The following is a 23672-nucleotide window of genomic DNA, read 5'->3' as shown; positions in this document are numbered from 1 at the left end:
TAAATTCCACATATTATTTAACAGCTGCACTGTGTTGGGTGAGTGACGTGACTTCCTTAAGCATTAGTTCCTCATGGTGATGACGGAAATAACAGCAGTAACTGCATGCTTGCCACATACTTGACAGTGATAAGAATTTCACTGGACTTGTTTCATTTAGTAATACCTACTTCATAGGTGTGGTGAAAGTTCAAATGAAATAAAGTAAAAAGAGCCCAGCATTGGTTCCTGGAATGTTGAAAGTACTAGCTCAGTTGTAGGCATTCTTAGCATTATTCCAGACACTAGGTGTTTTAGAGTTTGTCAACTGAAAAAAAATGCACAACATGAGAATTGTGAGTTAAGTTTTATTTGGGGCCAAATGAGGACTGAAGGCAGCATTTCATAAAGCTCTTAGAAACTGCTCCAAAGAGGTAGGGGGGAAGGTTAATATGTATGTGATTTTGGGGAAGGAGGAGTACATGCAATCAAGCTCTCTCTTTTTTTTTTTTTTTTTTTTTGCAGAAGGTTACTGCTAGTCACAAGGAGCAGATGTCACCATGAAGGATTTTAGTGCTTTTCTAGATATGACAGGATGCAAGAACTGGGCTCATAATATTGTCTCCTGAAAATAAAGACCTGTCTAAAGACCTGTTCTGCCAGTTTTCCCAGAAGACAGATGCTTCATTCCTGATCTCCACCCTGAACTCTTCTCAGGGGGTGTTGAAGGTCAGCAGTTGCAGCAGCTTGTGTGTAGTGGTAGATGGCAAGTACCAATTTGTAGGTGACAAGTTTTACAGGTGGAGTGAAGGTAGCAAGGGACTGGAAGTAAGAGGGCATCAGAGACAAAGTTGGGGTCAAATACCAGGAAGGAGGAGTTTGTGTGTTGGGTGGGGTAGTAGGCCTGAGAGTAGAGGAGGAGTCAGAGGAATTTAAATAAGGGAGTTGGCATGATGAAAGCTTTTCTGAGAAGCAGCAGAAAAAATCAGAGGAAAAAGGTGAATTAGGAGCCTAGGCTAGTTTTGCTGTGAGACATTGCTTGAATTGGATGCTACTAGCTTTTGCTAGAACTTGAAGTTGTTGCTTCTCTGGAAAAGGAAGTAAGACATCAGGAGGATTTGACCCAGGAAACTCTTAAGTTCTTAGGTGTTTTTTTGTTTTACTTTTTAAGTTTAGGTATAGTTAACCTTGTCTGCCATCCTAAAGGACTTGTGGTGTTTTCTCTAGTTATAAGGTCATATGTTAGGAGTCTCTTGAATATGTCACTTGGTTATTTATAAAAGGAGCCAGTCTAAAGACTTCATGAAGACAAGCGTTGACTGTCATGATTTCTCTTTGTACTACTTTCTCTCCTCAGTGTTATCAAGCTCAGTTTTAAAAGGAAACATAATTCACAAACATAGGTACTATCAGAGAATTTCTGGAAAGGAGGAAGATTTAAAGGGGGAAGCACTCAGAAGATTTTAGTTGACAAAGGCTTCAGTTTGGTTGTCAATAGCCTTGATTTGATTTTATTTAGTTAAAATGCATGCATGCAGCATGCTAAGTTGCTTCAGTCATATCTGACTCTTCGCAACCCTATGGACTACTGTAGCCTCCCAGGCTCCTCAGTCCATAGGGTTCTCCAAGCAAGAATACTGGATTGAGTTGCCATGCCCTCCTCCAGGGGATCTTCCTGACCCAGGGATTAAACCTGTGTCTCCAGTGACTCCTGCGTTGCAGGCAGATTCTTTACTGCTGAGCCGTCAGGGAAGCCCATTTAGTTTAATAGTGCTAACTAAATTTTTAAGTCAACTTTATTTTTCAGGTATCATTTACATAAAATAACCCAGTTAAAGCATACAGTTCACTGAGTTTTGACAAATTTGTGCGCCAACATCACCAGTGCCCCAGTCAAGCTATAGAACATTGTCATCACTCCAGAAAGTACCCTCACCTGTTTCCTATCCACAGCTCCCATCCCAGGTTCCTACACAAAACTCCCATCCCAGGCAATCACTGGTTTGATTTCTAAATACTTAAGTATTTGTTTCCTAAAGTTAAGGACCCTGTTTTATGTCCTTACAGTAATACAATACTGTTAGCTGATCTGCCGACCTTAGTCCTGTTTTGCCACAAATGTCCTTTATCTGATCCAGGAACTAATCCACTTCTCACGTGGCATCTAAATGTCCTGTCTCCTTAGTCTCCCTGAATCTGGAACCGTTTCTCAGCCTTTGTCTTTGATGACCTTGACACTTTAAGAGTATAGTGATTGATTTAGGATGTATCAGTGCAGTGTTAGAGCTGTGTTCCTTCTTTCATCTTTCCTAATAAATCCATCTGTCCTATATTAACCAGTTATGTGACTTTGAATTGCCCAAGTATAACTTGCATTTGCCTTTAAGTTTTATCCTCTTTTTTTGAATATAAATATTAAGCATATAGTTATAAAAAAAATTAAGGTGATAAGGTTATAAGATATACTTCTAGGTCTCAAATCCTCAAAAATGACTGTGGATGTACATTCTTCTAGCCTTTTAAGATGCCTTTTTGTGTCCTTTGTCCATTTTTATGTTGAGTTGTTTATATATAAAAGAAGTGGATATTAGTCCTTTGCCATAAATCGCCATTCTTGTTCCCTGTCATTCAGCTTTCTTTTAAAATTTTTTTGTAATCTTCAGCTACAAATCAAGTTTTATGCAGTTAACATTTCTTTTCCTTTGTTTGGCTTTGGAATTATTGCTATGAAAGGTTTTCTGTAGCCTAAGTTTATAGAAATACTGTTTTACATTTTCTATTGGTTTTTATCATTTTAAATTTAGTTTCTTGAGCTATCTGGAATTTATTGTACACATGTGAGGTTGGAATCTAACTTCATTTAATGTGTGGTGAGGCATTTCATCATCCATTCTTTCATTAAACAGATTTTTAACGCCTGCCTACCATGTGCTAAGCAATGTTCTGGATGATGGGAAGGTAGTAGAGAATGAAACAGACAAAGCCCTTTCCTCCTTGATTTTCTCTTCTAGAAAGAGAAGGCAGCAGTGAAGAAGAAGAAATACTACTGAGGATGTTGTTACATGCTGTGGTCACCAAACATTAGGGTGGCCTGGCTGAGTGTGACACGGTGTCTGCTTTAGCTAGGCAGAACTGGGTTGGCATGTTTGAGGAGATGGCATTCAAACTGTTGTACACCTATTGAAATAATATATTGAGTAATCTGCTTATTCTTGAAAAATTTGAGATACTACCTAAATTTACACTAAATTAGATATACTAAATTAGATAACACACTAAATTTATATATGTATATAAAATGTTTACATATAACAAATTTAGATACATTTACATACACACTTGAGTTTATTTTTCTGAATTCTGTTCTGTTGCTCTAGTTCTACTGTAGTACCACTCTATTTTATTTGTTTTAGAATTTTCTTTGTTAGTTTATAAAGAACATCCCAACCTCCTTTGGTTACTGTACTGTTCATCTGCATTTATCCTTAGGGTCAAATTTTATTAACTATTTTCAAGTTCAACAGAAATTGTTAAAAAATATGCAGTTTTGATTTGGGTTCACTAACTATATAAATTTGAGGAAGATTACCATCTTTACAATATTTATTCTTCCTATTGAGTAAAAAAAAATTACCTTTCCTTTTATTCAGATCTTTCATTATGGTTTTTGTTAACTTTCATCATGAGGATCTTGCTTATTCCTCGTAAGTGTATTCTGAGGTGTTTCAATTTTTGTTCTATGGCGACTGTAATTTAACCAGAGTTATGACTTGGTTAAAAAAAATTAAGACTGGGTTGCTGAGAATTATATCTGAAAACATGGTGCTACTGTGGTGTCTAAAACTTTATCACTATTGTGTCTTCTTTATAAAGTATATTTTCATTATTAAAATATTCCTATTTATTCCATTTGATATTTGGCCTTTTTAAAGAATAACAATATCAAAAAACTCAGTGTTTTATATTTGAGGAAACCTCTGCATGAAGGAGATAAACCCATGAAGCTGCTTATTTCAAATACCATGATTTACCATGAGCTTAATGTAGTGCTGGGGAGAAAAAAACCAATAAGTGGAAAGGAGAAAGGGAGAAAACATCTTAAGAGATTAGCAACAAATACATTTTATGACTGGTACAGTTAAGTTTCACTTTAGCTTTTTAAAATGGCTTTCTATACTAATCTACCCAGGGTTCCATAGTATGCTTCATAGTAGGGGCAAGCTCTGCGGCCTGTGGCAGGAGTGGAGGGGGTAGTAGGTTCTGCACTTTAGGGAATGGGAAGAATCTAGGAAGGTAGAGAAGACCAACATAACCCATCAGAGTCTAAATTTGGGCTTTTAATTTTGCCTTATTATTAAAATTGAAAGTAGGTTAATTTTTTGGAAAGAATATCATATTATTGCTTTTTAATGCATTGTTTTTTTCTGGCTGGATTGGGTCTTTGTGGCTGCACGTGGCTTTCTCTAGTTGTGGTGAGCACAGTCTGCTGTCTAGGTGGGGGGCGTGGGCTTCTCATTATGGTGGCTTCTCATTGCCATGCACAGGCTCTAGGGCATGCAGACTTCAGTAGTTGCAGTGCCTGGGCTCAGTAGTTACAGCGTGTGGGCATAGATGCTCCACGGCATGTGGAATCTTTCCAGACCAAGGATTGAACCCGTGTCCCCTGCATTGATAGGTGGATTCTTAACCACTGGACCACCAGGGAAGCCCAGAAAGAGGGTATCGTATTTATGATCTATTACCTTTTTCACAAAGGGGCTTATATTTTATTTCCACATATATTCTACCTTATCTGTTATTGATATGGTCTCCTCCCTGTTTTTTATTTGCTTTTGCCTGCTGTATCTTGTCTGTGTGTGTGCGTGCTCAGTTGCTCAGTTATGTCTGACTCTTTGTTACCCAATGGACTGTAGCCCCCCAGGCTCCTCTGTCCATAGGATTCTCTAAGCAAGAATACTGGAGTAGGTTGCCATTTCCTCCTCCAGGGGATCTTCCCAATCCAGAGGTTGAACCTGCATCTCCTGTATCTCCTGCATTACAGGCAGATTCTTTACCACTGAGCCACCTGGGAAGCCCATGTCTTTTCTCTAGCATCCCCACTTTTTAAAACTTTTTAGTTTTTGTTTTATGTGTGTCTCTTATATGTATGTATGTGTTAGTTGTTCAGTTGCGACTGACTCTTTGCAGCCCCATGGACTATAGCCCGCCAGGCTCCTCTGTCCATGTAATTATCCAGGGTCTTTTGTATGTGCCATATAATTGTATTTTAAGCCAATTTTACTGCTTTTCTCTTTTAATAGATAAAGCCAACCCATTTACATTTGTTGTTATACATGTATTGAGTCATTCTTTTGTTATTTAATGATTTATCATTATTATGCTTTCTTGTTTCTTCTCCTTTCTTTAGAACATTTTTCAAACTGATGATTTTTCTCATTTCTTTTTTTCCTTTCATAAAATGGAATTTCTGCCATGTATTTATATACTACTAGTAGCAACTTTTGGTGACAGAGGGTAAGATGGTTGGATGGTATCACTGATTCAGTGGACATGAACTTGGGCAAACTCTGGGAGATGGTGAAGGACAGGGAAGCCAGGCATGTTACAGTCCATGGGTTTGCAAAGAGTCCGACATGACTTGGCAACTGAACAACAAATAGCTACTTTTACTTTTCTGACAATATTTGTCAATAATTTTTAACATGTTTTTGTTATTTTGATATGTTGATTTAAAAGTACTAGGAGAAAATAAATAATGAGGTAGAAAGAAATATAGTAAACTCTGTGCCTCAGGGTTGACACTTTTTCTAGAGTTCATAGCCAGTAGGATGTAAAATATCCAAATTGCTTGGAAATTGGTTCCACTCCATCTCTGAACTCATCAGTCCTTTTCTCTCTTTTGCCTATTCATATATTACAGTGCTCTCTGTCCTTAAATGCAACCTTTTCCATTGCTTTATTTCCACAACTTATTCCTTACTTCTTTTCATACAGTCTTTTTTTTTTTTCTCATCTTCACAAAAAGTTGGAAGTAATTTCATCTGGCTGCTTCTGATTCTTCCATTTATTCTTTTTATTTTCCATTTATTCTTTTATCCACTGTAAGCTGACTTCTTCCTTCATCATTTTTCTGAAATTAGCTAATTTTCAAATCAGACATTCTTTTCAACCATCATGCTATTTGACCCACCTGACTTCTAATAGTGTTGACTAGCCCCTCTTCCTTGAAACCCTTTTCCCCCCAAGTTTCAGTCCTGAGTCTCCTTCCATCTCCCTTTCTGTCTTTCTCTCGCTCTTACGCTTGCTGAGAGTTGCTGGGATCTTTTCTTGGCCTTCTTACAACATGAGGAGTTGGATGGCCTTGGGTTCAAGCTGTATGATTTGAATGTACTAACCTTTTTGATCCTCAGATTCCTCATCGGTAAAACGATGACTTTAATTCTATCACTTTGGCAGGTTGTCCTTTGGGTTAAATGAGCTGAGGCATATGAATCTCCTCTTGGTACAAAACTGAGTACAAGGTGAGTTATCATTTAGTGTAACTGCCACTCAGTTAGTGTTCCCTCTTGTATTAGTTAGGGTTCTCCAGAGAAAGAGAACCAATAGGATATATGTCGATATACAGAGAGGTTATGAGGAGTTGGCTCACACAGTTACGGAGGATGAAGAGTTCCCATGACCTTCCATCTGCACTGCAGAGGGCCCAGGAAAGCCAGTGCTTCAGTCCCACTCCAAACCAAGGGGTGTGAGATCCAGTGACTGATGATCCAAGTCCTGGTCTGAGTCTGAAGGCTCAAGAACTAAGAGAGCTATGTTTAAGGGCTGGAGAAGTTGGTCATCTCAGCTCAAGCAGAGAGAGCAAATTCACCTTTCTTCAGCCTTTTTGTTCTGTGTGGGCCCTCAGTGGATTGGATGATGCCCTTCCACCTTTTTGTTACTCAATCTACCTATTCAAATGGGAGCACTCTCACAGAAATACTCAGAAATAATGCTTTACCAACTCTCGGATCATACCTTAGCCCAGTCAAGTTGACATGTGAAATTAACCATCACACTTATCAAACATAGTGATTTCTTACAGTTTTATTTCCTCATCTAAGAGATGGAAAACAAGGCCCAAATGGGCTTTTAAGTTTGAAATGCCATTTTCAAGTCAAGCTGGGTGTTTTGTTGGTTGTCTCACAGACCAGCCACATTCTAGATTTATCCTATTTATACATGCTTTCCCCCCATTAACTGGAGTTTCCACCCAGTTATTGTAAAGCCTAAAATTCCATGTGCTGTCTCTGCAACTTTGAGCCTTAGGGAGCTCTAGAGACCTAGCTGTGAGTGCCCCTGCTCTCACTGGATATGCTCCCACCTAGTGGGAAGGGCTCCCCACCCAACTGGCTCCCGTCAGTCTGGCCAGGTACACTTGTACTAATCCTCAACCTAATGGTTTTTTATCTTCCTACCAGCTTGAAAATGTTTAAACAAGCCAATCATGTCTTCCCATGGTAGCCAAGGGTCACATCACCCTCCTGTCAGTATAAAGCCTGCCTCCCACAGCCCATGCTGGCTCACTGAGTATGACCACCACATGGTCTTGCATGTGTGGCGTGTCCTCCCCCAGGTTGTGAGAATATGTGACTAATAACTGCTGTCCGTCTCTTCTGTCCAGTGCTGTGTGTCATATATTTGGTCATCTTACGCTATTTAGGGTGGGGAATCCATCCTTTCATCAGTGGGGTAAATAGGATACAATCAGAATACCATCTACTCTTCTCCACTGCTAATCTAGAGCAGCCTTCAGTGTCTCTCCCTATTACTCCTTATGTCTGTCCCTGATTGTTTCATAATAATGTCTGTTTTTGTTGCAGATATTCAGTTTCTTTTGGAAGGTAACATTTTCTCTCACAGATCTCTTTATCCTATCCTGTCTAATGCCGCTTGTTTTTTGTTATTTTTGTTTTACTTCCCTCAGAGGTGTTATTGGCATAATTTTTTTTAAGCAGGAATTTATAGTTTCAGGATTCAAGGATGTGTCTGTGGACTTCACCTGGGAGGAGCAGGTCCATCTAGATTCTCCTCAGAGGAACCTGTATGGGAAAGTGATGCTGAGAAACTATAGGAACCTGGTTTCACTGGGTAAGGACTTCTCCTTGTAACTCAAAACCTACCTAGTACCATCTTTCCTACCACTGACAGCTTGTACAGCCTGTGGAATTTTTGAATTTGTACTTGAAATCCTGATACCACAGGACATTATTTTAGGGTAGTTCCTTGGTGTCCTCTCAAGGTGAAAGGTCTTTTCTGTAGAGAATGGAAAAATGGGAAATCTCAGAAGCCACATACTCTCAGAAGCCCAGAAGAGGAACGGATAAGACATACTGGGAGTGATTTTTATGCTCAGTTCAGAACTCAAATGTAGTGTTTTTCTTCCAAAGCAGGACATCAGCTTTCCAAACCTAATGTGAGTTCTCAGCTGGGTTGATAACTGAACCTGATGACAAAAGAACATCCTGGGTGCATCTCCCCAGGTAAGGATCAGGCTGCAAATACTTGTTTTATGAGTGTCACCTTGGGGAGAAACCACTTCAGAGGTCCCTGAGTCTCTTGAGACCTGTACCATTTGCTGTGTGTTTGTAATTGTCTAACAGTGTAATTATATACCCTATGTCCTCTGTGTTGTTACTGGGTAGCACTTGTTGGTACTTCACACTTGACTGGATAGGCCTTCTTTGAGGTTACTTGGTAGTGTGTGTGTTTTACAGGTGGACCCTGCTTGGCTTTCCACTTTTTCTCTTCTTCTGTGTAACTGGGTCAGATTAGAAGGATAAAGTCCAGTTCATGCATATCTTTTGCTTTCACAGTAAAGCTTCCTGCCCATAGGCCTTTGATCTCTTGGTTTACTGTTATTTCTGCTCTGGTAATTTTGATCAACCTGACAAGTGGATTCTCAGACTGTAGTTCCCTGTCCTCTGCCTCTCATTGCTTCCAGGCCATTTTATCTAGGATAAGAAATGGGATCAGTGAAAACAAAGTCTGAGTGGTTACAAGGCCTTTCCTCCTGCCCCATTTCAAGCAGTTCAACAGATTCTCCCCTACCTGCCTCTACCACTAGTTCTTATCTTCAAGGAATGGGTATTTAGGAAAGGGTAGGGCCCTTTAGGATTCTCTTCCCTAAACAGAGTGAGAAAATCACAGGCTCCTTGGGCAGAAGGGCAGAGCTCTTTGAGATTGTGCCATCCTCCTTTGAGAGTTAAAGTTTCAAGTATGTTCTGATACTTTATCTTCCAGACAAATATGTACCCTAAGGGTAGTTTATATACATTAATTTACTTAGTCCTTATGAGATTATTTGCATCCTCATTTTATATCTGTGAAACTCAGATTCAGAGAAACAAGTAAGTACTTAAGATGTTAAGTGTTAACAGCTAGTGTTTAAACCCAAGTTTGTCTGCCTCCAGTGTAAACAATCTTTTCACTATGTCACACTACTATGTTTTATGAGGATTTAGTATCAGAATTATAGGCAGCCTGAAGAAGAGAAGAAACTGCTGGTAAATCTGCTATGGCTTATTGATCTGCCTCTCCTAATCCTGACTTGTCTGTATATCTTCTTTTAGTTCCATCTTCCTTTTTTAGCCTTGTCCAACAGTTGGTGATTTCAGTATCTGTCCCTCCCGCATATAGGCTCACTCTTTCCTCTGCTTACCTGCTTCTAGTTCCTCTGTTATTTATCGGTGGCTCACTGTTCTTTCCCTACCTTCCAATTCTCTTCCTAATTATAGGGACATCCTTGGAAGCTCTCAAATGTGCCATATAGTTATTCTCAGTTGCATTCTCTCATTCCCATCTTACACAGTTTTCAATCTAGTATAGAAACAATTTTGAATTTTTATTTTTTTCAGACTGGAAGACCAAGACTTGAAACAAAAGAGTCAACTACGAAGCCCAAGTTATTGAAGATTTATCTTATGGGGTAATAATGGAAAGGGAAGGTCTCTGGCATTCTTCTTTAGGGGAAACCTGGGAACCTGATAATTGGTTAGAGGGGCAACAGGAAAACCAGGATAGACATTTGGGCCAAGTGCACATTACCCATAAGGAAACCCTCACTGAGCGAAGGACATGTGGAGGTAATGAACTTGAAAGATGTTCCAGTCAGGGTTCAATCATTGATACACAACAAACTATTCCTGTGGGGAAAAGTCCTCACAACTGGAATTCACATGGAAAAGACACTAAACAAAATGCTGAACTAATTAAAACTCAAAGAATATTTGCAGGAGAGAAAGTCTATGAATGTAGTGAGTGTGGGAAAACCTTCAGCCAGAGTTCGTCTCTTCTTAAGCACCAGAGAATTCATACGGGGGAGAAACCCTATAAGTGTAATGTATGTGAGAAGCACTTCATTGAACGTTCCTCACTTACTGTACATCAAAGAATTCATACTGGAGAGAAACCCTACAAATGTAATGAATGTGGGAAAACCTTCAGTCAGAGTATGAACCTTACTGTTCATCAAAGAACTCATACTGGAGAGAAACCATATCAGTGTAAAGAGTGTGGAAAAGCTTTCCGCAAGAATTCATCCCTTATTCAACATGAAAGGATTCATACTGGAGAGAAACCCTACAAATGTAATGAATGTGGTAAAGCTTTTACCCAAAGTATGAATCTCACAGTGCATCAAAGAACTCACACAGGAGAAAAACCCTATGAATGTAATGAATGTGGAAAAGCCTTCAGTCAAAGTATGCATCTTACTGTACATCAGAGAAGTCATACTGGAGAAAAACCCTATGAGTGTAGTGAATGTGGAAAAGCCTTTAGTAAGAGCTCAGCTCTTACCCTGCATCAGCGAAACCATACTGGAGAAAAACCCTACAAATGTAACAAATGTGGGAAATCCTTTAGCCAAAGTACATACCTTATAGAGCATCAGAGACTTCATTCTGGAGTAAAACCTTTTGAATGTAATCAGTGTGGGAAAGCTTTCAGTAAGAATTCATCTCTTACTCAACATCGGAGAATTCATACTGGAGAGAAACCTTATGAGTGTATGGTATGTGGAAAACATTTCACTGGGCGATCATCCCTTACTGTACATCAGGTTATTCATACTGGAGAGAAGCCTTATGAATGCAGTGAATGTGGAAAGGCCTTCAGCCAGAGTGCATACCTTATTGAGCATCAAAGAATTCATACTGGTGAGAAGCCCTATGAATGCGATCAGTGTGGAAAAGCCTTCATTAAGAATTCATCCCTTATAGTGCACCAGAGAACTCATACAGGAGAGAAACCCTATCAGTGTAATGAATGTGGAAAAGCCTTCAGTCGGAGTACAAATCTTACACGGCATCAGAGAACTCATACGTGAGGAAAACATGGGACCCTTCATCATGATTAACTCTTCAGTGGTAATCAGATAAATCATGTAATATAGAAACCTAATAAATGTAATGATTCCAGTAATTTTTTAGTTGTATAATATACCATGTCAGAAAATACAGACCACTGCAGAGAAACCACATAAAAGTGGAGAGAAATCTTGATTCAGAAAGTAAAACTTACTTTATAGCAGAACGTTTAAATAACTAATGTTCTAAGCAGTGAGGATTCATGCTGAAGATAAGTTCTATTGTATTATACTGCAGATTCTCCTTTGGACATCAGAGACTTCACACTGGAGAGAAAATGTGAGAGTGCTTAACTGGACAACCCAAAGACCTGGTATGTAGTCCTGATCTGCTACTAACTTGGACAAGTCACTTAGTTTCACCAGGTCCCAGTGTCCTTATTTGGTAAATGAGGGATTTTTAGATTTAGAAGGCTCCAAGATTGCTACAGTGTTACAATCCCATAAATATAATGAATGCTTGAAAATCCTTGATTTTTCACCATCTTATATATGTTATCTAGATGTTCCTATTCCACAATCTGGTTTCCCTGAATCTGTTCAGTCAAAATTTTGTACCTCCACCAACTTCTATGATTGTTTCATGTCCTCCTCTACACCCTTTTACTTTCTCCTGTGAAATATAGGCTGGTTGCTACCAGATGACAGAATAATTGTACAGATCTTAACACAATAGCATGCTGTTTTAATTCTCCAATAACAGTCATTAAACTATTGTTAATAAGCTAATTATTTAGAAAACAATATAACAAATATAGTCTTAGAGTACATAGGATTCAAACACATTTTTGGATTGTACTCTTAACTATCAAAGTGGAAAGGAGAGGAAGCTAAACACTAACAGACATGAAAATCTGATGTTATTAACAAAATCTTTACAACTCATAAAATATTCAAAACAGTCATAGGGAGAGATTTTATAGATCTATAGTTATGAGAGTAGTTAAAGCAATTTCATTTATAGGTGATAAATACGATTAGGAAATCAAACTGAAAAAGATAGTCTTTGTTTTCCTAGGGCTAAACTAAGAAACTAGCAGTGGGATGGGAGAGAAAAGGAAGAATTCAAGCAATGATAAGGCAGAATCTAGGTATAGTGGTAATTAAGTGTGAGCACTCAGATTTATTTAGGTGGATGGCTGCCATAATTAACACAAAAAGTTGACTGACTTTGTGAGGCAATGATGAGTTTGGTCTGGGGGCATTTTATGAGTGAGTAGTATCCAAATGAAGATTACTGATAGGCAGTTGAATAAGTAGAAGGGTGGTGATAAAAAGGGATTCTGGGAGTACTGTCTTTAAATGCAGTAAGTAGAAGGCTAAACTAAGAAGCTTTGCTGGTAGCTCAACTGTTAAAGAATCCACCTGCAATGAGGGAGACCTGAGTTTGATCCCTGGGTTGGAAAGATCCCCTGGAGGAGGGCACGGCAACCCACTTCAGTATTCTTGCCTGGAGAATCCCCATGGACTGAGGAACCTGGTGGGCTACAGTCCATGGGGTCATAAAGAGTCAGACATGAATTAGCACACACAAGTGGGAGATGTCAAATTAGTAGAAGCTGAGGAGAAAAAACAGGCAAAAAAATGAAAAACAGAAAAATCAGGAGAAGGTGGTGGCAAAGAAGTAAAAGAATTTTAGCATAGAGATAGATTTTCAAATGCTACAGTAAGGTAAAAATAGAAAATAGCCTTTGGTTTTTTATAATCTCTAACGTTTAGCGGGTTGAAGACTGAGTTAAAGGTTGAAAAGGACTTAATAGCTTGATTGACAAAGGAGAGATTTAGGAAGGTAACTAGAGGGAGACTGTGGTTGAGAGAGGGAAAGCTTTTGGCTACAAATAACAAAGCCCAAATAACAATGGCTTGCAAGCAAACAGGGATTTGTTTTTCTCCCATAACTAATCTGGAGGTGTTTGGCATTGTTTCAAAGGCAAAATAATTCAGTGCCTTGAGTGTCATGACTTTTTCATCAAGTCACAGGATGGCTCCCATAGTTCAGGTAAAATATCTGCATTCAAAGCAGGAAGAAGGGGTGGGTAGCACCAGCAACATCTGTGCCTTTTATCAGAAAAGGTTTTCCCAGAAACCCTCAGCAGACTTCTGATTACATCTTATTGACCATAGCTGCTGTGTTGCATGGAGGCTAGGAGCAAAGGAGTCAGAAAAAAATATTTAGCTCTTCCAGCCTCTGTAGTGGAGTTTAGGCAAGCAAAGGGGGGGATTGAGAAAGGTGTTGATTTAGCCAACAAATAATCTGCCAGGAGCATTTGTATGATTTAAGGCAGAAGAATTGAGCATGTTTATCACTGCATGGGAGAGTCTGAAAGTACAGAGAGGAGGGAATGTGCAGTTCAAAGTGGGGAAATCAGATCTAGGACAGAGGCAGAGGCCACAGGGATCTTTTTCAACAGGAGGAAGGAAACTTTCCACTGGGAGAGGGGTGAACAAGAAACAATGGGTACAGAAGATATTTCTGGATAGCAATGGAGGTTTCCCATGGACTCTTGAGTGTTTGGAACTACATCATTTTGATCTCTATGGGCTACAGGACCTCTACAGAGTTTAAAAAAAAAAAAAAAAAGGCAAGGACTAAGGGGGAATGAAACACTGAATTAATTATAACCTCAGAAACTTAGATTTTAAATAATGTCTCTCCCTTACACCAGCTTCTTACTTTCCCTTCATATATTTGTTTTTCTTGTTCCCCACCTGATCTCAAAAGATAGAAATGAAGGGAAGAAGGAAGCAGAGAGGCAGAAAATAGATGAAAAATGAAAAAGTAGCAAAATTAAAGGCTCAAAGGGAGGCAGAGGACGAGAAGGAGAGGAAGAATAAAATGTACTGAAGCCTATAAGATGGATGTGATAACCCCAAATTGGTAAAATGTTAACCTTTAGAGGGAGCAGCAGGAGAAATGGGTCAGATAAATGAAGGTTTCACTTTTTCAGGAGTTTTGGAAGCTTCGGGTCCTCATATGTCAGTGCTCAGCCATCCTGGGCAACAAGGAAAGAGGAAACTTCTGCACCTTTCTTCCCAGCAGGGGCAGGATTCCTGGTCCCTAGACATGAGAGACCCTGGGCAAGGCACTTAATATATCGCTGTCTCAATTTTCTTATTTGTTAACAGTGCAGACCTTATAGCTTTGGATTACATTCAGTACTAATGTAAAATGCTTAGTGCCCAACACATATTTAGTGCTAAATAAATATTATCACTTTCATATATATGAACAATATCCAAACTTGTTAGCATGGCATCCAGAGCCTTTAATTATCTCAATTATCTTGGGCTCTCAAAGCAAATACCTTGTAGGAAGGTTATATAATTGTAGGAGGCTCTCTCCTCCTTCTATTACCCCACTGCTGTAACAGCCTTCTAACTGCTTTCCCTGTATTAGCTCTAGCCCCACCACAGCCTTTTCTCCCCAAAGCAGACCATTGATTCTGTCAAAATGTATTCAGCCACACCACTCTTTTGCTTAAACCCCTTTGATGGTTTCCTATAACGTATAGAATAAACCCAAACTTTTTACCATGGCCTTCAAGCCCTCTAGTCCCTTCTAATCTCCTCTCCCACTCTCCCTTGTTGACTGTGCCCTCTCCTTTCATACTGGCCTTCTTAAACCACAGACTCACCAACAACGCCTCTATCTCTGGTCAGCATTTCTGTTCTCTTCCCAATATTCACATGTTTTCCTTCCTTACTGCATTCAGATCTCTGCTCAAATGTTACCTCCTCAAAGAGAACTCAAAGTACTACTTAAAATAATCCCCACTTCCCCACCCAGTCACACTCTAAACCTAACAGCCTAAGTGTGTCATCCGTTCAGTTCAGTCACTCAGTAGTGACCGACTCTTTGCGACCCCAGGGACTGCAGCACGCCAGCCTTCCCTGTCCATCACCAACTCCCGGAGCTTGCTCAGACTCACGTCCATCGAGTCGGTGATGCCATCCAACCGTCTCATCCTCCGTTGTCCCCTCCTGCCTTTGATCTTTCCCAGCATCATTCCAGTGAGTTAGTTCTCCGCATCAGGTGGCCCGAGTATTGGGGCTTCGGCATCAGTCCTTCAGTGTGTCGTCACTGCCTAATAAAACATTTTCTGTTTATTGAGTACTACCTCTAGTAGAATTCAACCTGCAACAGTGCTGTTGTTCAGTCGCTCAGTCGTGTCTCTTTGCTACCCCATGTACTGCAGCATGCCACGGTTTCACTGTTTCTCCGGTCCTTAGAACAGTGCCTGACACAAGCAGACACTCCAAAGGTGTCTACAGAATGAAATAGTCAATAAAAACTAAAACAGAATGCCGTAAGTAAACACTGCTTTCTAAGATGTGGCCAACAGTTCCCTAATTGACAAATCTCAGGTCTCATTATTGACTTTTTTTTTGGCGGGGTGGGGTTGGGGGGAGATAAAACCCTTTCGTGTTTACTTTCCGAGCTCCCAGAAAATACATATTCAAAGGCAACTAAATATCTCCAGTTGGAGTTTTCTATACTTTATCTCATCCTTGCCCGCCTCTGCAAGATACTGTCCACAAAAATAAATACCATCTCTCTAGACAGCACCCAATTGTACAATACAAACTCCTGGGCATCAAGGCTCCTTGCTAAGACGTGGAGAACCAAATGTATTCTACCTCGTGGACGTTTCTCGCACCATGCCCTCTGTCCTGTGGCCACCATCCTGTTCCCAGCCAGCATCCGCTGAATCCTCAACTACCGCAGCAGCCTCCTCAGTCATCTGCCCGCACCTCTGTCGACCTGGTTCCCGCGTCCCACTCATCGCCCGAACCACGCTCCGGCCCAAACACCAGGACCCACTGTTAGCATCTTGAGCGTTCCCGTGGCCGAAGCACGGCCCCACTGCCTTCGCTAGTAATCGCGCGGTCCTCCACTCGGGAACGCTCCTTTTCGACTTGTCTCCTACTGAGAACTTGAGGCGCGTCCCGGTTCCGCTCTCCTCGTCGGATCAGGCGCCGCTCCCCCGGCATGACCTCCCGTGTCCCTTTGTCAACTTTTCGCTGGTGTCTATCTTCGTCATGCTGACCAGAACGGAACCAAATCCGCACGTGAGGATCAGCGTGTTGGGGGGTCACCTGCCTGGGGAACCGTGACCACCAGGCGAGTCCCTGGGAAATGTAGTTTCGGCACCAAACCCTCTCTGGCCCGGGCTCGGGGGGTGGGGGGGCCTACCTGCGCAGGCGCGCAACGTCACTTTCTCCGCCCAGCGCGGAGGCCGGCGCTTGCTGCCGATATGCCTTCTGGGAAGTGGAGTCTGCGAAGCAGGAGCGCGGCAGCTCTCGGACTTGTGAGAATCCGGCGAAGCAGGTCCCTCGGCAACGCGCAAGCGCAGTTCCGACCCCGACTGCAGCCCAGCTCATTGTGTTCTGCCTGCGATGTGGCGGTGTGGATCTCACCGCTGGCAGAGGCTCCTCGAAGGGCAACCCAGCGGTGACTAGGCACGGTGGCCAAAGCCGTATCGGGAGAGCGGGAGCAGCCTTGGGGTGGTGGAGCTGGTGGGAAGGGCGGCTGAAAACCGAGTCGGTCTGGGTAGTGGTCCGTTCTGAAGGACGCTGATCTGACGCCCCAAACTTCCCTGGATGTATGGCCAAGGTTAGATTCCAAAGACAAAAAGGCCAAGTGTGGGCTCGGGTTTAGGGTCCGAATCCGCGGGTGCATGTGGAGAAAGATACGGTCAGGGTCACTGGCTTGTGATTTGGAACCAACTCCGGTAATCCCGTTTACGCTCGGTGGTAGATGCTCCCGGTGTGGTTCGGCTCCCTGTATCTGGAGCTCGCTGAGGCCGGGTCTGCAGCGGCGCAGCCACTGCAGCAGCTCCCCAAGGGACCTAGCGGAGAGGCAGAGGGCCGGTGGGTCGGTTGTACGATTAAAATTCGTTGCGCCCAACACTCCCACCCGACCCCCACCCGACCCCCACAGATACACTGCTTCTCGCCCACCTTTTCTCAACAGGTCACCCAAACCGGGTCCCAGAGAAGGAGGCCTGAGGCTAGAGAACAGCATAGCCTGAGAGACGTCTCGACAGTGAAGATGCAGCCTTCTTAGCTTCTTTTTTGAGGAGAAAGAAGACGACCCTCCTTCCTTACTTCCTCTACTTCCCTCCCAGGATTAGGCAGGTGTCCAGGCAGGAGTCACACGTTTCTTGAGATCTCTCAGCATAATTTAAGGGCAAAAGGCCAGAGGGTGTGTAAAAAGTGTGAAATCGGGCTGGAGGATGCTTTTTTCAAGGAAAAGTCAAGATACTGAAGGAAAGGTACTGAGAATTTGACTCAAGTTGCTAGGGGGAAATTGATGGGGAATAGTGGGAGTAGCAGCAAGATGAGCTATTCCCTTTACAGTGGAGGCCAGCAGAAATATCCCCGAAGAGGAGAGAGGATTGGGAGCAAACAGGGACTAAGAATTCACTGTTTGGGGTATTGGAGGATTCCCAGGGTGTGAATGCTCAAAGCCCCCCTTTGGACTGCTGTGTGATATCTTTTGACCCAGTCCTCTCCTCATGAACAGTAGAAGGTGTTTCCAGCCTGAGGATTTCCACTCTGCTTGTCTCTAAAAAGGCTCATCAGAGAAGAAGGAATGGCAGTCAGGTGCCTGCCCGCCATGGTCCAGGTGAGTGAGGGTTCACTGTGGGCTTCCCCCTCTAAATGGCCTTAGATTTGAATATAATGGTTGAAGAGGGTGGGCATGTTTCTCTCCTCACCAGAAGCTTTTCTCCCAGTCCATCTCACTCAGGAGCCTGACCCACTTGCTTCCTTTCCCATGCTTTCTACCCTCCTTGCTGGGTTCATTCTGGTGGTTGTCAGAGCTCAGGAACTTGCTAAAGGTCATATAAAAGACACAACTGGACATGAAACCCAGATTGGTCCAGAGTGGAAACCTGCACTCTTTCCACTAACAACTAAAATTAAGGGTCTAAAGTGATAAAGGCAATGCCTAACACAGTGATAGAAGAGTGAAATTGGAATGCTTTCTTAGGAAGGTAGGATTTACTGGACACTTTTTTTTCCTACAGAGAAGGTAATGGCACCCCACTCCAGTACTCTTGCCTGGAAAATCCCATGGACGGAGGAGCGTGGTAGGCTGCAGTCCATGGGGTCGCTAAGAGTCGGACACGACTGAGCGACTTCACTTTCACTTTTCACTTTCATGCATTGGAGAAGGAAATGGCAACCCACTCCAGTGTTCTTGCCTGGAGAATCCCAGGGACGGGGGAGCCTGGTGGGCTGCCGTCTATGGAGTCGCACAGAGTCAGACAGGACTGAAGCGACTTAGCAACAGTAGCAGTTTTTTTCCAATGATATTTGGCTTTTTACTTCAGAGGAATGTTGGTTACCAGTGAAGTCTTTCAAATGGTATGTTTTCAATTTCAGTAAATTATTAAAAAACTTTCAGCAGTGCTAGCTTTTTTAGAATAAGGATATGGACTCCACTTTGAAGGAGACAACATTCATTTGAGTGTATAAATTCTGATGAATTTGGTGAATTTGTTCTAATTCACTCACATGTAAACCTGTCCAGGGAAGGAATCGGTGGCAGAAGTCACTGGAAGAGCCGCTGACTGAAAGTACTGTGTCAACCCAGTCCCAGCTTATTGGTTGTTCACCCTTCTCCTTGATTTCTAGCTTGTCCTTTGGAGCCCATCTCAAGCACCGGTTTTCCTTTGAAACCTTTCTCCACGGTGCCAGTCCACTGTGATACTTCCCTTCCCTAGACTTTTCCTCAAATTCGTTGTAGGTGTCACACAATTGTCTTGGGTTTACAGGCTGCTATACTTTTGGTTGCCTTTCAAAAAACCTATGTTAGGGGTGTAAAATGTGCCAAATATTATGTCCCATGCCTGGGATACAAAGGTGAACAACGGTCTTGACAGACTGGTTCATGGATTCAGTCAAACAAGTGTTCCTTGGTTCAGCCTGCTTTGTGCAAGGCTCTGGGTACAGGTAACAGAAACCCAATTCAGACTAAGCAAAAGCAGGCCTTTATTGGAAGGATACTGGGTATCACCCAAAGTCAAGGCAAAAATGCAGCTGTACTTCAGCTCTGCAGAGAAGGTCTAAAATAATCTGAGAGTCCTTTCTCTTGGACCCTTCGCTTTCTTCTCTGGGCCTCCACTTAACTCTTCTTTCTCAGTGCGCACTAGCTCCCTTGGCCTCTTGTCCAGAGTTTCCACAGAAGGGATGAGTTGTGATCAGAGGGAATAAGGTCACATTGTTCAGAAGGACTGTTTCATGGGAATGGTATGTGTGTACTGAGGGTGAGCAGGTGAACAGCTGAAGAAAAACAGGAGTTGCTGAGTAATACATATACAGTGGGCTCTGGGTACCTGGGCCATGCTCTAGAAGACATGATGGCAAGACAAGGGAGAAGTATAAATGGTCCATAGCTTCTTGGAGTTAACAGTCCAGTGGGGGAAATAGAAAGTAAACCAAAACTCAGTAAAGTGAGGCAGTGCCCGAATGACCCTGCATAGATGATATGGGAACAGTTGAGGAGGGGTGCTGAAGACGTAATACTGAAGCCGAGACCTGGGTATGATTGGTCATAGGGGTGGGGATACAGGCAGGGCTGTGGCAGTTTGATGGAGATGGGAGAAAATGTTTTGGACAAAATGAGCAGCTACTGTGAAATCCCAGGGCAGAGGAAGAGTATCTTTTCCACGAGGTCTTTTTCTTCAGAGTGGGAAACAAAGTCTGATAAAAGCTCGACCCTTAGAGACCCTGAGGAAATGCTTCCCTTCTCACAGAAAACCAGCTCCCTCTGTGCTAACAGTCCTGCAGGTCTCAGCCAGCTCCTGGTTGAAGCCTTTCCCAGAGAGCCACATAAGGGAGAAGCCCCCAGTCAACGGGGATGGGTTTGCCCTTACAGGAATCAGTGACCTTCAAGGATGTGGCCGTGCTTTTCACCCAGGATGAGTGGGCGCAGCTGAGTCCTGCCCAGAGGGCCCTGTACAGGGATGTCATGCTCGAGAACTACAGCAACCTGGTGTCCCTGGGTAAGTGGGAGCCTCTGGAGGCTCGTCTTCAATTGGGAGGTTTCTTTGGAATCCTTGAACTGGTTCCATACAGCAGTTTGGATTGGGAGTGAGCTGTTCTAAGGATGTTATGTCTGTGCCTTTCCTTTGTGTCCTGGGCACAGGGCTCTTTGGAGTCTAAGTGCAGATATCTCGAAGGCGACTAGAAGTCAAATCCTCCCTTCCAGCACAGAGAAGGACAGGAACAGATTGGCTTTGTCACCCCTGAACCTTCTTTTCCTCCTCCTGGGAACTCTCCTCTACCCTGGGCCCCTGTCACGTCACCTTTTCCAAGAAGTTCCAGGTCTCACCCTTGCAGTGATTTTATCTCTGGTATGAACAGATATGGCCCCCCCTTTTTTTTTCCCTCAAAAACAGGACTCTTAGGACCCAAACCAGATATGTTTTCCCAGTTGGGAAAAAGGGAAGAGTGGATGCCAGAGGACTCCTTGGGAGGCTTCTGTCTTGGTAAGCATCCTGCATGTGGAAGGCATTGGGAGCGACTCAGCATGTGCACCGGGCCTGTGGACTGAGAAACCAGTATCTTTTCCCTTCACATTCATCTAAATGCTTTGTTGCCACATTTGTCCCCATGTGCATTTGGCACTCCTTTCTTGTGGCAGTTTGTGCCTCTCCGGACCGTCCTTTCTGTGAGTTTTCTTCTTTCTCTGTTTGGCACAGATGGGCAGCTCTGTGCCACGCACTGTGCTTGTGTGTCCTGGTGTTCCCTAAGCACCTGAGCATGCAGTCTCTGCTCAGACTCCTCCAGTGAGGAGGGAGAGCACTGGGTTACACACAGCTGAGCAGCTTCTGGTGCTCAGGGCCAGTCACTGTGTGCCCACTGAGGCAGCTCTTCCAGACAGACATCGCAGATTTCTTCCACCACCTCCATGTGTGTTCATCCACCTGTACCTACACCCAGCACTGTACTATTCTCCACTTTCTGCTGATGCTGCGCTGGGCTGTAAGTACCACACAAGCATAGCCAGATTTATTGCATGTTTTGTTTTGCTCATACCCAGCAAAGTGCTTGGCACCTAGTAAGGGCCAAAGACTTGTTGCCTAGGGATACAGAGACCATGTTAGTTTAGTGGCTGTTACTTGTTTTGAGGAACCCATTGGATCTGGCAGCTCAAGTGCAGGAGCAGGGGTGCCTCTCCCCAAATCCGTGAATACTCTAGAGAGCTATTGCGTTATCTAAGACATTACAACATTTTCACTTTCTACCAGCATTTTGCCAACTGCAAAATATTTTTAAAAAGCTTTTGTTGTTGATTTTTCACAGAAACCCAATGAAGTAGGGAGGACTTTGTATCCTACAGTAAATAACTTTACCTAGAATGTCTCAGATTTAATCTGTTACAGAATTTAAATGTCTGAACTCCAAAACTCAGTTATCAAAATCTTTTAACTTGCCTCAGTAGTATTCTGAGTTTGTCTGTTTATTATAGCCAAACTAAGGCATTTTTAGTATTTCACTCTGTATTATACAAGCAGTGTTATAACAAAAAAAGATGGGGTGGGAATTAAAAGAAATGAATCCACTCTCCCAGTACTCTGACATAATAACATCATTTATTCTTTTTATTCTTCCATTATTCATCATTGACACAAATTCTTTATTGTACTTCTGTGGGGCAATTGTGAAACTGAAGAGGACTTTTATGTCTAGAAGGGATTTTAGAGTCAGGTGTGAGTAATGACATGAAAATCCAGGGGATCACGATTCAGCCCTTCCCAGGTGCATTTCACAAACCTCTGCTCCAGCACCTCTTGTTTCTGAATTTCCTCGACACCCCAAACCATGAGCCTGATTCATGAAGGATGATTAGTGGTCAGCCAGTCAGACACGGAAAGAAATCTTGTTTTATATCTCCCAATATAGTTTTGGGGTTTGTTTGTTTGTTTTTTGCACCATGAGGCTTGTGGAATTTTAGTTCCCTGACCAGGGATCAAACCCAGGCTCCCGGCAGTGGAAGGGCAGAGACCAAACCACTGGACCACCAGAGAATTATCCCAATAAAGTTCCTTCAATTTCCTGTTAAAGTTATATTTTTGTTTTTTAATATAACCTCTTTCCTTTTGTTTTTCAACTGCAAATTGCTGCTATAAGAAAGTGGTAGTCATTTCCAAATATTTATTCCCCTCATGTCACTCTCCAATTCTTATTCTTATTCAATGAATCATTTTTAGTTTTAGGTTTTCTTCTTTCTGTTTCACTTCTTAATTACTGGCTAGGACTTAAAAGACCATATAGAACAATGATAAGAGGTTTATCTATGACTTTTCAAGGGAGAGGATCTAGAACTTTTCTGTTGTTGCATCAGTCACTCTTGGTTTAGACAGATACTTAATTTTCTTCATAGTAAGAAAAAGTCCTTCTGGTAGCTTTCCTTTAAAATTTTTCTCTTCCCTGGGCTTTGAGCTAGTACACACAGGGAGCTGACTTTTGAGCCCTTGTGGATCAGCACCTTGCTGGGTGATCTCTGGAGATGTGTTAGCCCATTTCAACCTTAACAACCTGTAAGGCAAAGATGATTAACTCTACTTAAAGAAAAACAAGCTTCTGTGTGGTTAATTTCAACATATGCAAGGCAAGATGTGGGTTAAACCAGCATGCCACTCAAACTGTGTCATTTTCCACCCTTCTCCAAAATAGCTTTACTTACACAGAAGTTGTTCGCTCAGTAAACCTGAAGAAAACTGCCTCATCCCTTAATTTAAGTAGTTTGCTAGTAACTTTTTACATTTTTTCCTTATTTATTTATCTGTTTATATCTTTTGTTTCTTTTTGTTATATAAATTGCACATTTTTCCCTTTAGCTTTAAATTACCTTTTTTTGAGCTATAAAATGTATTCATTTACAACTGTGCATGGTATTCATCTATAATTTTAACATTTTATATTATATCCTCTTTCTCATTTTTATCTGCATTTTTTTCTCTAAAATATGTTGAGACATTTTGTAGAGAATTAGCTCTTATTTCTCTTTCATTCTATTATTTTATTTTAACACTTAGCATTATCATTTCCTTTTTTTTTTTTTAACTTAAGACAGATGTATTTTGATACTGTAATCCTGTCTACAGAACAGAACATGTACTATTTTGAACAGTCTGAAAAATAGGTAAACAGCCCCCACACTGCATGAAAGTAAAAGTTGCTTAGTCGTGTTTTCTCCAGGCCAGAACACTGGAGTGGGTAGCCTTACCCTTCTCCAGGGGATCTTCCCAACCCAGGGATCAAGCCCAGGTCTCCC

The 23672-nt window shown here is 42.1% G+C and overlaps 1 protein-coding gene across 23 annotated transcripts in view; it reads left to right on the top strand.

Moving 5' to 3' along the window:
* Positions 1-23672, top strand: part of ZNF454 (zinc finger protein 454) — a 50795-nt gene that overhangs the window by 11112 nt on the left and 16011 nt on the right. For 5 of the 23 annotated variants that reach the window (XM_055539722.1, XM_055539697.1, XM_055539670.1 and 2 more), the window contains 10 exons: positions 6436-6500; positions 7984-8106; positions 8406-8498; positions 9873-9943; positions 11622-11697; positions 15944-16997; positions 17358-17658; positions 17910-18011; positions 20268-20394; positions 20791-20880. In XM_055539722.1, the coding sequence (XP_055395697.1) occupies positions 17979-18011; positions 20268-20394; positions 20791-20880 (250 nt within the window). In that variant the 5' untranslated portion in view covers positions 6436-6500; positions 7984-8106; positions 8406-8498; ... (3 more) ...; positions 17358-17658; positions 17910-17978. The other 18 variants (XM_055539745.1, XM_055539736.1, XM_055539787.1 and 15 more) reach the window with 15 other exon arrangements.

The sequence above is a fragment of the Bubalus kerabau genome, chromosome 1 (genome assembly GCF_029407905.1).
Source record: "Bubalus kerabau isolate K-KA32 ecotype Philippines breed swamp buffalo chromosome 1, PCC_UOA_SB_1v2, whole genome shotgun sequence".
NCBI classification, from domain to species: Eukaryota; Metazoa; Chordata; class Mammalia; order Artiodactyla; family Bovidae; genus Bubalus; species Bubalus kerabau.
The sequence above is the reverse complement of the archived record's forward strand: the minus strand, read 5'-3'. Positions and strand labels throughout refer to the sequence as shown.